Source organism: Tachypleus tridentatus, chromosome 11 (genome assembly GCF_004210375.1).
Source record: "Tachypleus tridentatus isolate NWPU-2018 chromosome 11, ASM421037v1, whole genome shotgun sequence".
Lineage (NCBI taxonomy): Eukaryota > Metazoa > Arthropoda > Merostomata > Xiphosura > Limulidae > Tachypleus > Tachypleus tridentatus.
This window is the reverse complement of record NC_134835.1, coordinates 50,390,894-50,406,153: the sequence shown is the minus strand read 5'-3', so window position 1 is coordinate 50,406,153 and position 15,260 is coordinate 50,390,894. Positions and strand designations below refer to the sequence as shown.

At 32.3% G+C, this 15,260-nt stretch overlaps 1 protein-coding gene across 1 annotated transcript in view; it reads right to left on the bottom strand.

Annotated features, from left to right (window-relative positions):
* Nucleotides 1–15,260, bottom strand: part of LOC143232134 (uncharacterized) — a 251,424-nt gene that overhangs the window by 121,610 nt on the left and 114,554 nt on the right. The window contains exon 4 of the mRNA XM_076467222.1: nt 4,814–4,843. Within this exon, the coding sequence (XP_076323337.1) occupies nt 4,814–4,843 (30 nt within the window). The remainder of the gene's footprint in view (nt 1–4,813; nt 4,844–15,260) is intronic.

Below are 15,260 nucleotides of genomic sequence, written 5' to 3'. Positions count from 1 at the left end.
GGTTTATATTGTCAAGTGATTTTGTGTAATAAGAAATATTCGGAAATTTGGTTAAGTTAAAAATTAATAGTTGACTTCATTATCTACGCTTTTGCCACAACTATACTGATGATAATAATTAAACTGTACATACAGAAATAAAATAAGAATATTCTAATTTTAAAAATTAGTATTTGAAATTTAAGTTAGAGTTGTATAGATATTATTCTTAGCTTCTTGTAAGGAACACAGTTAAAAAGACGACTGTTTTTAATTTGCTGAATAAAAATGAGGTATACGATATTAATGCGCTAATATGTATAAGAAAAAATTAGCATCATGGAATTATCAAAATCATTTTTCAACGTTTATAATTGAGTGCAACCGCATCACAAGTGAAAAAGTATTAAAAACGTGAAATACAACTTTGTGTAGAAACAAAGTAAACCTCAGTCAGTCACAATTATAATAGTTTGTAAAATTATAGTAACTGATAGTTACTGATGAAATATAGTTCAATTTTCTTGTTTATTTAGCTATGTGATCCTCAATAAAATATTTATAGTAGTACACCTTTCATTTAGAATAATTTAATTATCTACTACTGCAAAATAGTCTTCCATTGGGACAGCAATAAATCTACGGACTTATAAGTCTAAAATCCGGGGTTCGATTCCCCGCATTGGAAACAGCAAACACTGAATGTTGCTTTGTTCTAAAACAAACAGACCACTGGAAAAACAAAAGAAAGAGAGAAATAATATCTTGTTAATTTTACAGTTTCCAACTCGTATCGTATACTTTAGATACACACAAAATAAATCATTTGATTAAATAATAAGACAATTCAAAAAAATAAAATACATTATGCATACCGTAACAAATGATTTAGTTACGATTTTAATGAAACATCTTGTGAATAGTTTGTGGTTGTTATTAAGCTATCTATGCCCATCACGAGTTAAGAAAATCAGTTTTTAGCACAATAAGTTCTTAAAATTACTACAATGCCATTGAGAGGACTAATAAATTGTGATCCCAATAATGAGTATTAAAATAAAGCATATTCTGCTAACACTTGTAAATTTAGGTGAACAAAATCGAGTACAAGTTATACAAATCGTGTTAAGATTTAGAAATAGAATATATATGTTATAAAAGCAAAATAAAATTACAATAAAAATAGAGTCCCTCGCTGTGAGTCAATGGATTTGCAACGCTAAAATCAAAGGTTCGATTATCCTCATTAGACACAGCAGATACCCCGATGTGACTTTGCCATAAGAAAATCACACACACATATATATCATAAAAGAACCCTGGTACCTACAAGTTTTTGTTCACAAAGAAAATATGTGTATATCTATAACTTTGATAAAAAGTTTACATTAATGAGATAATGTCATTTTATTTGAATATATGCTGTTGAGTTTTGAAATCACAAGAAGTGTATTTTATTTGTTTGTTTGTTTTTTTAATTTCGCGCTAGCCGTCCTTAGTTTAGCAGTGTAAAACTAGAGGGAAGGCAGCTAGTTATCACCACAGTCAACTCTTGGGCTACTCTTATACCAACGAATAGTGGGATTGACTGTAACAATATAACGCCCCCACGGCTGAAAGGGCGAGTGTGTTTGGTGTAACGGGTATTCGAACCCGCTACCATCAGATTACGAGTCGAATGCCTTAACCACCTGGCCATGCCGGGCCGGAATGAAAGTGAACTTTGTGACTAGCAAAACTGAATACGATGGTCACAGTCAAAATAATATAGAACTTTAAAAGATGATGAAGCCAGTAGGGTGTGTAAAATGTAAGTAACGAACACGTCGGTTTGCCAAATGGAAAAAATGAAGATGTATCTCTCATCCTTTAATTCAGATTATCCGTATATTTGATACAGACCAAAGTAGTCGTTAAATCAAATGATAAAACCGATATATGGTAAAATAAATAGACTGGGTGATAAAATTAAATCACTCCCTACGGGAGATGGTCTCTTCAAAATATACACCAGTCACTGTCTCGTGGTTTAGTGTGTTAGTATACTAGAAAGACTAGGCTTTGAGGCCAGACATATTATTGGGATATCTAGCCATACGTAAAAAGCAAGATTGAAACAATATTATACGTTAGAAAATGAGAAAAAGACATGAATTATGTTATCTGAACATTTTCCTCAACGAAAATTGCATATTAGCCTCAAAATGATGGGTTATCCTTGAATCAGTGGTCATCTAATTACCTAAAACACCGCCAGTGTCTCTGATTTTAATTCAAGTTTCACAGTTATTATCAAAAACTCAATAAATACTATTAACGTCAAGGTGTCTGTGGTAAACATTTAATACAAGGTCAACAGTAAATGGACTATATGTTCTTAAAACAGTACTACAAATCTAATATATATAGAGCAAATCGCTATATCAGATTGGCCTCACGTATTTATTTCAAAAGTAGTTGTAAACATTAATGAAAATCAAAACAGCTGTGTTGTATTATATTAAAAACAAACTATTCGGGTTGAAACTTATCACCTTCTTGTTTTGTTTTTACTTTCATCTAATAGCTTTGATAAATCTAACGCGCGTGCAGCTCGTTTAGGCAGCAGAAGTTTGCAGATAACAGTTTCATCATTACGAAAACAAACTGATTCATCCAAGTCTAATTTAAAACAACTTGTTGAAGTGAGACAAGTATCTACTTTATAAGTTTATGAGTATGATCAAATTATGGTAGCCCGTTTTATCTTTAAAAAATTAAACAATTTATAAACTTTCTTGATTCTCAAAATGAGATTGTTTCTCGTTCAGTTTGAGTTTTAATAATTGGGTGATTCATCAGTAAATTTGTAATACTGCTGCAGGTAAAGCTCAATAAAAATATTTATCATTACGTACAGTAGTACTTAATAATAGGGATCGTGATAACAGAAAATGGCAGCCAAAAAATCGCTCATTTACAGCAACCTTTAAAATGTCTGGTTACGAACAATTACTGTTAAACAGTATTGACTGAGCAAAACTAAAGCTTATTGTAGTCATAAATCCGCCTAAATTGCAATAGACGTGCTTATGTAGTACATAAAATTTTCACTATTTCAATGAATTTTCATCAATGTAAGTGACTTTTCCAAACAAATGTCCAGAGTAAATGACGAATCCCAATCCACTAATTCATTCGCATAACTCTTCCATCTGGGATTCCAATGATTTCTTTCTTGTATCGAAAAGAATACTAATATATATATATATATGTATAAAACGAACGATGTGCTACTTCGGGCATATAATTAAGTTTAAGGATAGGTTGGTAGATATCCTGATGAGTAATAAAATCGAAGTTGGTATACACATGCCTCACGCTTGGTATTGCTGGAGCACAAAAACACAGCTAATAAGAAGGAAACAGACAAGTACAATAAAAAATAAATACATTTTAGGAAGAGAAATAGGAATCGATATATTACTACAGCTAGCTAGGTTATGTATATATATCGATCCCTATGTGTCTCCATAAAAGCTGGAATGTTTATTGTACTTATATATCAAATAAGTGTCACGTAAATATGTAACCATCGTTGGTTCGAAACTTTTGTTATGTAAAGGTAGTTTACCATGACAAATACTTCACCGCTAGTTTTCTAACCAGATGTAAGATTTTAATCAATTCAAAAACACTGAAGATCTTTCATAAGGTTATCATCATGCAGGATAATGTACTGATAATTAGTAGCCTTCAACCTTGACCTCTATCTTGAAAGTTTGAAATAATTTTACTAATTACAACTTACTTTGTGCTGAATGGACTGTTATGTGGTCATTTTTAAAATTAATTAATTGATACACATTTTAATAGTCTACGAATATTACTTTGTTTTCACTTTTTAGTTAGTAACAAGAATATTATTCTTCCCGAAGTTTAATTTTTTCTTCCAATTGAGAAATTTTATTTTACATGGCGTACATGTATTTCTATATATATAACACATTATTTACCATCCACGAAAACTGATAACCAAAACATCTGTTTCAAGTAATTTTAAAGAACAGAGATACAAACATGCTATCCGGAACAATCAATTTATAGAAGCATACATGTAATATAAATGGTGGCATATACTTGAACATCGAGACTTATTATAAAGGTTACTGACAAAAGAAAAAATGTGCTACAGAATAAAAACATAACATACGTTTCATATATATACGTAGGTAAAGTATCTTAAAAACACAGAAGTTTATCCTTCACTAAAAAAAAGAGAAAATCAATTATGTTATTGATAAATAAAAAATAACACTCGTTAGTCAGTTTATACAAGGAACTTTTAGGACATATTATAGATTCGATCAGGGAAAGTGATCAATATGTTCTGAAAGAGATGCATCAGTTTTCCAACGTAATCAGCAATACATCTGAGTATGTTCTTGTTAACTTCAATTTCACCAACGGCAATTGTAAAAATATTGTAAGAGTAATACATTTTACATTTTAATAACAAACAAACTGTTACTACCTCTAGTTTCCCGATTGTTAAGTATTTAGTCCAATTTCACAGAAGTAAAGCATGTTATTGTTTCTTTTATAAAGGAATTATGTTGCAAAATGTTTAAGCCTAACAAAAAAGTCGTCACTTAATAACGTAGAGTAAATTATCTAATTAATATCAACCGCCGTAAATAGGATATTATATGAGTTTAAGCATTTGACCCTCTGTAATTATCGTCTAAAGTGTCGAAATCATGACTATGGACGTGTTAAAGTAAAGAATATCCAATTAAAGAATTCACTTGTGAAAACAAAAATTACAGAAAGTATGGAGAATATTTATCCTTACCTTTGGGAAGTACTCTTGAATACTTTTCTTCTGCAGAAAATAAATAAGTTATATGAAACTCACTACAGTAATTCCTATGAAATAACTTTAACACCTAATTTAAAAACAACATATAATAAAAAATTAAGCGTCCAAAATGGCGAACTAAGTAATAATAATACCAGCTTAGATTATATTTAATTTGGGCTCAAAAGTCATAAAACTTTCAAAAGAACCAATAAAGTAATTTTACGAAGTCAGCTATATATATGATTCGATATTACATAGAGGGTCGTGATGACATAACAATACCAGTGGTCTCATTATATGTAACCATTAAAATGTAATATGCATGTACGATTTGAGATTATACGTAGCAAACTTTATGTAATAATAACGTGAATGATACGATATTATACAAGTGGTGCATCATAGATGCTCTTGGTTTTAAATAACTGAGAACAAAATGTGTGTATACGATTAATATATGTTCACTAGTCTAATCAATTGTAGTGTAAAGGTTACATCTTTTACCCTAACGGCATTATTGTTCGGCTTTGGAAAAAAAAAAAAGAGGCAAAACATGGTTTAGACAACACAAGCACGTCTGATTTAAATCAAAACTTACGGATTATAAAATGTTTTATCAAATATAGTAACAGAAATAAAATATTAAACTTTGTATTCAAATATGTTTGACAAAACAAATCTCTTAAACTGCAACAAAAGTGTAAAAAGTATTAAGTTCAGAAACAATTAAAATTATTTCTTAAAAATATATCGCTTTTAAATACTAAAGGAAAATATATAAGGAAAATAAATATTTTTCCAATAACATTCGATAGTTCTAGTGCTTTTAACAAACGTAACTTACTCAGCAGTTTCTCGTCATTGAATCAACATCAATTTCACAACTTATAAACATGGGTAATGTTAGAAAATGGCTTTAACCTCATTCTCTTTCAGAACTACTTCCTTTGGAAGTTATATAACATTAATTTTGCTAATAAAAATACAATAACTGGCTTAATCTGTATTAAACCAAATAATCTACAAAAAATCATCAATCAATGACATTACTAACTAATTTGTAGTAATAATAGAAAAGCAATGCATATATCATCTTTAAGTTTGTTCTTAAAGGTGAAATTTTCAACAAATTAGAAACTGCCTTAGAAACTGTACTTTGGTTAGGTATAATTCCTGTTTGGTTGCCATATTTTTAAACACTTTAGTTTTTTGAGTAAAAAGTTTTTGAAGAATGTAACTAGACACACACATTTCACATTCATGAGCGTGTTTTGCATTTGTGGCACCTGAAAGTAAGTGTAACCTTGATTTCTTAGTCTAGACAGTGAACAAATCTATCTCAAATAGAGTATATTCCAAGTTTAAAAGCTGGTAGATCATTCTGTAGATGTTTTTGTATCATTTTTAAATATGGAAACGTTTAAATTCCATTTTTCAAATTTAACATTTCAAGATAAATTAACTATTCAAACTGCTACATCTAGTTTGATTTTATAGACAGAATTATGACGTATAATTGAAATTCATTTTGTTGCGAGTCATAAACACACGGTACAATGATTGGGAAAGGCCGAGTATTAGTTACCATAGTCGGCAAAGTATAAACAAATAAAACCCAGTCTGTGATACCAATAATTTATAAACACCAGACAGGTTTCGAGATGCTTAAAATTGCACGTGAAATAATACAGACCATATTTGTTGTCATGACTTAGGCTTACCATTCTTCCACTGGAGGTATGACCGACTCGCAACCGACCTAGGCGCCATCAGTATCACTCACAGTTCCGCTACTCTCGCTCGTGGAACTGTCCTCATCACTAGAACTTGTCAGATCTGTGTCAAAAGTAACTGTTCTAGGTTCGTTCAGAGTAAGTTCGAATTGATATGGCGCTACTCGACACTGTTCAGAACACAAAGTCAAAATAGACTCCGCCTATGTTTCTCAGTATGTACTGGTCATGTTTATTTACATTCAACGCGCTAGCGTTGGCGGTTTGTTTGGCAACTATTACGTCACGGTACGTTTCCTAGCGGTAAACGTAAAAACTAAAACGTTCGGATTGCCGCTCGGAAAGTGCTCTTTCTGCACTAAGTTTATGTTTTTTTTATTAGCACAAAATGTTCTGCAAAATCAATCAGTATGAGTAGTTCTTTTGACTGCAAAGTTTTCTTTTTTCTGTAAAATTCACCTTTAATAAAAAAAATAATTTTTGCTAGAATAATGTCTTACGTATATTTAAAAGAATCGTCCATTAAAAATGACACTTAAAATATATGAAAAAAAATCGAAAAGAAACGTCTTCGGTAAAGTTTACTCACAGTTATTCACTAAAACTATACCCCAGATGAATAAAATTCCGAATGAATTTACCATTTTAATTAAAATTATCATTCTCAGAACAAAAAAAAATGTATTGAATTTCTGCTAGAAATAAATTATGACTTTTAAGAAAATCTTGAAACCCTATTTCATATGGATTTAAAAGACAGCTGAAAACGTCACAAGTGGAGAAAACATGTTGAAATAAAGAGTGGATAATTGGTTTAAAATATTTTCTTTCGAATATAAGGAAAGTTTCTATAATATTTCTAACTAAAATAACTTTCCTATCAATTCATTCAGATTTGATCTTAATCACAAATATATCATGATAAACCAAACAACAAATGCAAGGTTAAGATTATAATGGACTGGAAAGGGTATAAACTACTATAAAAGATAAAAAGGCTTATTGCTTGGCTCGTGGTAACTATGTGCCAAGGGATGCTGCCTTAGTGTTCGATCACCGCATAACTGAAGATCGAAGGATTCCACCTGAGGGTTACATAACTGTTATGTAATAGGCACCAAAAGGTGGTGACGTCCACAAAATGGCAGCAGAAGGCGCGTCTGTCTTAGCGGAGGAGTAATATAATTCGATACCATAAGACTTGAGCTTTAGGCAGATGCTGTAGCTATAAGCAGAAGGTATTATTAAGATTCTATAAGTGTAATGTGTTAAACAGGGCAGTGTTTGTGTAGGCAGACGGTGTTACCAAGATTCTGAAAGTGGCTGATGTTTCTTTATATGGAAGGAGTTATTATACTTCTACAGAACTGCAAACAGATTTCAATTTGACTCAACTTATAAATAAATAAATAAAAACTTTAAATAACTATACTGAATGTGTTTTATAAACGTGGTTTGTTCTACTAAGGTTCTATGGACTGATGGTATTTCTATAAACAAAAAAACTCAATAAGATGATGAAGCTCATGGTAGGGTGTCTCAACATGTGATTATGCCATCAAAGCCTAGGTTTAATTGTATGTCCTAAAAAGTTAAGAATAAAATTATTATTTTAACGAGACAGCTATAAAATAGCATTACGTATTACATAAGTCAGTTTTTATTGCATAGACAATAATTTACTTTCCATATATCTATAATTGTCTGTTCTGTAAATAATGAACGAGATAGTTACATTATTTTAAAAACAATTGTGTTTTTATGATTCAAGTTTTGATTTGATAGATATTTAACGTATTGTTGTTACTTTTTGCTTTTATATTTAACTACCACAACATAATTCTTTACAACTACTATTGTGAAAAAAATAATTATTTAAATAATATAACTTCATGTTTAGTTCTTTAAACTGATTTGTTTTGTAGAAGCACAGATTTAAAGAATATACGTAAAAAGATATGTTTAGTGTTGTAGAAAACTATAATCTTACTTTTCTTTAGATATTTTCACAAATCTCTGTTGAGAGTCATTTCTTTGACTGAAACTAATAGCTAATTACTACTAACCCCTAAATTACCAACAAAAGTAATTAAAAATAACATTATTAGGAGGAAGAGTGTAAAAAATGGTTTGTGGAGGTGTATATGAAGTGTTAACTTTTCTAAGGCTATAGCGAAAACCTCTTAAAATTCAGATCTACAGACACTGTGCGTGAAGAAATTCTTATGATTAGCTCCTTCTTCCTTTATTTATTTTGATGATTCTTTGTAATTGGATTATTTATTTATATTTAACGTTAAACAAAATATGAATAACCACATAAACACATGTTTTCTGGAAATGGCGATAATGCCTTAAACTAAAAACGTACGACATAAACTTGTTTATCTAACAGCATAACCAAATTAAATAAGTTAGTCATAAAACCGCCGCCGCCGCCGCCAAAAAAAAAATTCTACACTTGTTCGTCATTAATTAGAAGGTTTATAGAAACCACTCTGAAATTCGTCTTGATGGGTTAGGTGTCCTCACAAAGGGCTTATTCAAATGATATATAACTGACAAATGTTTATGAATTACAAATAACCAGGCATATGATCGCGTGCACAATTTGTGTCAATACTGATTAGCTCAGAAACGGAACAGAGCGCAAAAAAAAAAAAAAATTCTACACTTGTTCGTCATAAATTAGAAAGTTTATAGAAACCACTCTGAAATTCGTCTTGATGGGTTAGGTGTCCTCACAAAGGGCTTATCAAATGATATATAACTGACAAATTTCCATGAATTACAAATAACCAGGCATATGATCGCGTGCACAATTTGTGTCAATACTGATTAGCTCAGAAACGGAATAGAGCGCTCTCATCCTGGGTAGCTTAAAACTACATGGTTGAGAATATGCAGGATCTGCTTTGAAGACTAAGAGAATATTAATTGACATTAAACTTACCACGCATACGAGAAATGTTTCCAAGGTGAGTTAGAAACGATTGTTTCAATTACGTTCATTATATAGCATTAGAAATAACTAAGCAAACTGTAAGAAATAAATAAATACACGGCAAATATTACAGATTCATCGCACCTTCTTCACTCAAAGAGTACTGTACCATTTTGATAGGTTATACTGTGATTAGTTGTAATCCAATTCAATTAGAAAGTTCCACGCCAATGTACATCTTTAAAAGTACAATCAGTTATACTATGCTGCAACAAAATGTTCAAAAATACTGTATGCGGAATTTTCAACTGCTTTAGTAGCAGTTGTATTGTAGACTCGGAAAAGAATTGATCGGGACAATAAATAGAAACTCTCCAAAACTAATGTTAATTATCTAATAAAGAACTTTCCAACAATTTTGCTGTAAATAGTATTAATGAACATGTAATTGGTTGAAAACTGCTGCTGAGCAGACCAATAAACCTAATGGATGAAATGGGCATTAGTTCACAGCGAAATTGTGTTTACTTGCCAAGTTTTACGCAAGGCTACTCAAGGAGTATTTGTGCTTATCATGAGTTATTTGAAGCGATAGAAAAGAAAAAATGTAACTATTCAACATAACTCACCACCAACTCTTGAGCTACTTTAGTAACACCCAACAACGGAAGTTGACCGTCATAATTATAACGTATCCATGGCTCAAAGTGCGGAGTGTAATTGTTTTTATTTATCTGTTTATTTTTGACGGTAAAAGAGCGCAAACAACGGAACCAAAGATTTATAGTCCGGTAGACTGTGTCTCGCTTGGCCCTATAGATAATAAAGAGAATGCGGAGGCGCATTGTTTACAAGAGAATCAAGTTCGAGTTGTTTGACAACAATAAACGACAGTTCGTTTATTCTGGTGCTTCTCAACCTTTCCCATTATCATTCACTCCTGTAACAACAGCTCACAAACCACAGTTCGAAACACGACTAAAATGTGTTAATTTAAAATGAAAACTCCTTTATTATAACTTTAATATCAAACTACAACTAGAATGAACACAACATAAAATAAACAAACACATATGAAACTACAACTGTAATAAATAATAATAACTGAAGAATTTTGTGCTCTTAAATTTGTTGCCTAATAGAAAATGCTCAATGACACTGATTCTCATCTCATTAATCTCTGGAACCATTCACCCAGCTGAGAAAGGTTGGTTTATTCAACAGCAGTCAGATGAATGGTGTTGAAACCAATGTACAAATCAATAGTAAAATGTGGTAGTAATTCAGTACAATTTTAGACCTGCATCTCAGTCGAAAATATTGGTGACCAACAGAAAACTGAAGGCATCTCAATTGCTAACAACAACCACAATCTGATCCATTATGCCATTCTTACAAAAACACGATTCATTAGCGATCCACCTTCCACCAAGACAACAATAACGAATATTTATACAGCAAAAGTAGTAAAACGATATATTGAGAGCAAAGATGCCGGCTCACATCCCTAGCTTGGCTTGCACAAGGTCCAGATATGAATGTTCTTGAGGCTGTACGCGGTTACGTAAAACTTGTATTACAATAATTAGCCCACAAAATGAAGGTTGATATCATTCTTTAAACACGAACATCTTTTGTCCAAAAAACACCCAAAACTATTTTGAGAAAATTTCAGTTGATCAAACCCTAAAGGAAACGGCGAATAAAGTCGTAGTAGCTTCAGATGGCGCTGTCTAGCCTACAGCGTATTGCTTTACAAAAAACAATCCGTAACAGCAGAGTAAGGAATTACCATTATATAGAACGTAATTAGCTTTCACACTAGTCCATTACACTGTGTTGGCTTACATTTGTGTTTGTTTGTTTTGGAATTTCGCGCAAAGCTACACGAGGACTATCTGCGCTAGCCGTCCCTAATTTTGCAGTGTAAGACTAGAGGGAAAGCGACTAGTCATCATCACACACCGCCAACTCTTGGGCTACTCTTCTACCAACGAATAGTGGGATTGACCGTAACATTATAACGCCTTCACGGCTGAAAGGACGAGTATGTTTGGTGCGAAGGGGATTCGAACCGGCGACCCTCAGATTACGAGCCGAACGCCTTAAACCACCTGGCTATGCCGGGCCCTCCTATTAAACCAATTTACGTGTCTTAAGGCGGGGCTTTGAATGCAAGTAAAGTTCCCTTAATCGATACGATGTTATTTTACTAGCGATCTCGGTAAAGTAAGTCTGAGTGCAAATTTTGTATACTGATTCATACGGCTCTCACTAGGGTCGATAATGTATGAGAACTGTACTTTTTCTGCTAACGTACGACTTTTTTCTATCCATGAATCCCTCATAATTTTATTGTTGCAATTCACCATCGTTTCACTTACCTAAGTAATTTTATTATTAAAAATCATTTCATTCTTGGCTTGTATGAAATAAAATATACTATTACTAACTGTTCGAGAGATTTGTTTCGATTATGCATAATTAAATTCTAATTTTACCTTCTATCCTTCTTCAAAGGTTGCTCGATTTCCAACCAATACAAAAATTATATCACGTGGCAACGCTACTGTAGAAACACCCATTTAATACCATTTGTAGGACACTGCAAAAAATGTTTTCTTGGATGTAGACAGATGTTAAGCTACAGATATGGATTGGATTTGGAGTCATACATGTGTTTTAGGCACGTGTTTAAATTATCACTACATACACTTTAGTTATTTTACCTGAAGTTTTCTTTGTTGGTTATTAAACACAAAGCTTAAAAATGGGCTATCTGTGCTCTGTTCCCGCAGATTAGTGCAGGTATTTATAAACTGTTTTCACACTTGCTTGTTTTGTATTTTGTTTCTTGCTTTATCGGCTTTTTGGTTTTAACGACCAGTGAGGGTCAGGTTCACTTAGACCTCTTCTTCCCGTAAGTGCTATCAATTTGTTTTCTGTATGATGTTGATGTTGAAACTACCTGCAGGTCGGAGGATACTGTACTTTCACTGACCCCTTTCAGAACGAAAGTCCACATACTTTTGAGTTCTTTACTAATAATAATTGTCAGATGGGCAGTTTTTTCTACTTCTTTTTTATTTATTTATTTATTATTATTATTATAAGGTGCTAAGATATCATGGTTATATTAACACGAGTTTTGTGGTCTAGTGATCAGCGGCCTGATTACATTCTTATTTCTAAAATAGATATTAACGGGAGAGAGGTGCTAAAGTCGATTTTCATCATGAATGTACTATCGATTAAGTTCACATAATAAATCATTTTTTTGCCAATTTTTGTGAAAGTAATTTGGAAAATTATGTAAGAGTCTATAAGAAATGGTTTGAATGTTTGATTATTTGAAAATGAATTTTGATGAGGAGCTTCGGGGGATTTTATATGCTGAAGTGATCATCAAGTTTTGTACTGTTTATATTTTGTGTGTTTCGGTGCTGTAATTGTCCAAGCTGGGCATGCATATTCTATGATAGGTCTTATGTATGTTTTATAGATTTTAAATATATTATCTGATGAAGTTCTTTAATTTTTACCGGTTAGACTTCTTGCATAATTTACGCATTTCCAAATTCTGGCAAGAAAATTATTTATGTATTTAACCCACGTTAGCTTTGTATCGTAGGTTAAACCTAGGAATTTGCTGAAGTGTAGGTCTGTAGAAGTATTCCGCTCATGCACAGTTTAGGGGGTCTTTTTTTGTTTGTTATGTTTTGTAAATAATATTACTCGATTTTTAGGCATGTTTATTTTTATTCGATAATTTTGGTAGTATTCTTCCAAGTTATTCAATAAAGGTTGTAGGTTTGTCGCTGTTAAAGATGGGGCAGGTGCACTTTTCCAAACCGCTGCATCGTCCGCGAATTGTGACGCGTACCCATAATTTGAGTCTTTTTAATGATAAATTACTCACATTCATAATGGATAAAATACCATTACCAACCCCTCCTTGAGAACACCAGCCTCTGGTGTGAATGGATCTGAGAATGCACCCTTTACATTTATTTACAGGTTCTATTTTCCAAAAAGTTTGATAAACAGCAAATAATTCCCTTGAGTAATTCCATTTCTGTCATGCAGTATCTTAATCCATGATGCCAAACTGAGTCGAAAGTTTTTCGATATCGAGGAAGCGGGCGACAGTATTTTCATTTCTATTAAGACTATCTAGAAATGTCTATTAATCTTACTAAGTGATCTGCGGTCGTTTTTTTGTATTTATTATATTGTTTGTTTTTTAATTTCGCGCAAAGCTACACGAGGGCTATCTACGCTATATATTCTAACATTTGAAACAATAGATTTTGCATAAATCATTAAGCAAAGTCGTGCGTTCACTTTCTATATAACAGCAGTATAAACAGTCATGGTAATAGTATAGTTATTATTTCATAACAATTACAACTATTATAAAGACATTATAGGAACTTTACCGTTAATTATAAATATTGTAAGAAACAGGAAATTGTTTTACTATTATTGAAAATGGTTTTCACGTCTCACAATCAACTGAAACACATACAATTTGGGTTTATGAAATCATGTGTCCCCTTAGCCTTGACCTTCAAAGGTTAATCAGGTCTATAACTTTGAACTTAGTATCTTTCGGACATGTTTGGTCAAAACCTATCGATCCAATCTTAAGACATCTTGTCCCAAAGATCGGGACAGGTGGGCAGGGGCAAACCAGCATATCTTGTTTTGCTTCCCAGTGTGGCATAAAAAGCATTATTTTGTTTAAAACTGTGTCTCAGGGCTATACAAACCGTATAGATCAACCATTACAGGTAGATTAGAAGCAAGGCGGCTAATCATAAACACCTACCGCTAATTCTTGGGTAACTCTTTGAATGATCAAGTGATAGACTTTGTTTGTTTTGAATTTTGCGCAAAGCTACACGAAGGCTATCTACTCCAGTATAAGAGAGATGGCAACTAGTCATCACCACCTATCGCCAACTCTTGGGTTACTCTTCTGTCAACAAGTAGTGGGATTAATAGTAACTTTATAACGCCTCCACAGCTGAAAGAGCGAGCATTTTTGGTGTGATGGGGATTCGAACCCCTGAACTTCAGATTACGAGTCAAACGTCCTAACCTTCTGGCCATGCTGGCCCAAATAAGCTTTGACCTTAACTGTTATAGTGGCCGTGGCCCCACAGCACTAAAAGTGAGAAGCACCTTTTTGTGGCAATAGGCCGTGAATCATAGACCCTTGAATTCATAAACCTGACACGCTGAACACACTGAACAAATAATAGGTGGTCACGATTGAAGTAATATGTCTGTTGAAATGAGTATAAGATAAGGACATAAGTTTATAGTCTCGATCTCTTGTTCAAGATGGCTTAGGATTGGATCGATAAATTTTGAACAAACTTGTACAAAAATAGTACTATGAAAATTTTTAATTGAAGAAATTAATGTTGTCTAAACTTCATTGTGTAAAGTTTATCATTACATAAAACTTGTTTGTGTTTTGCGCTTTTGCAGAACATTAATTTATTAACCGTGCAGACTTTCATATTTAACAGCAATCGTAAGACTTTATATATCTGTTGAATCTTGAAATAAAAAACAAAAACAACAAAAAATATTAAATCGTCCTTTATAAAAAACAAAACATTCTTATAGTCTAACTTGACGTTTTTACTCTGATATGGATTTTAACTTCTTATAATGAAAATTTTATTCGTATAAAAGTTTACAGGAAATTTCTCAGACTCCAATTAAAGTCAAACACACAAAATAATTT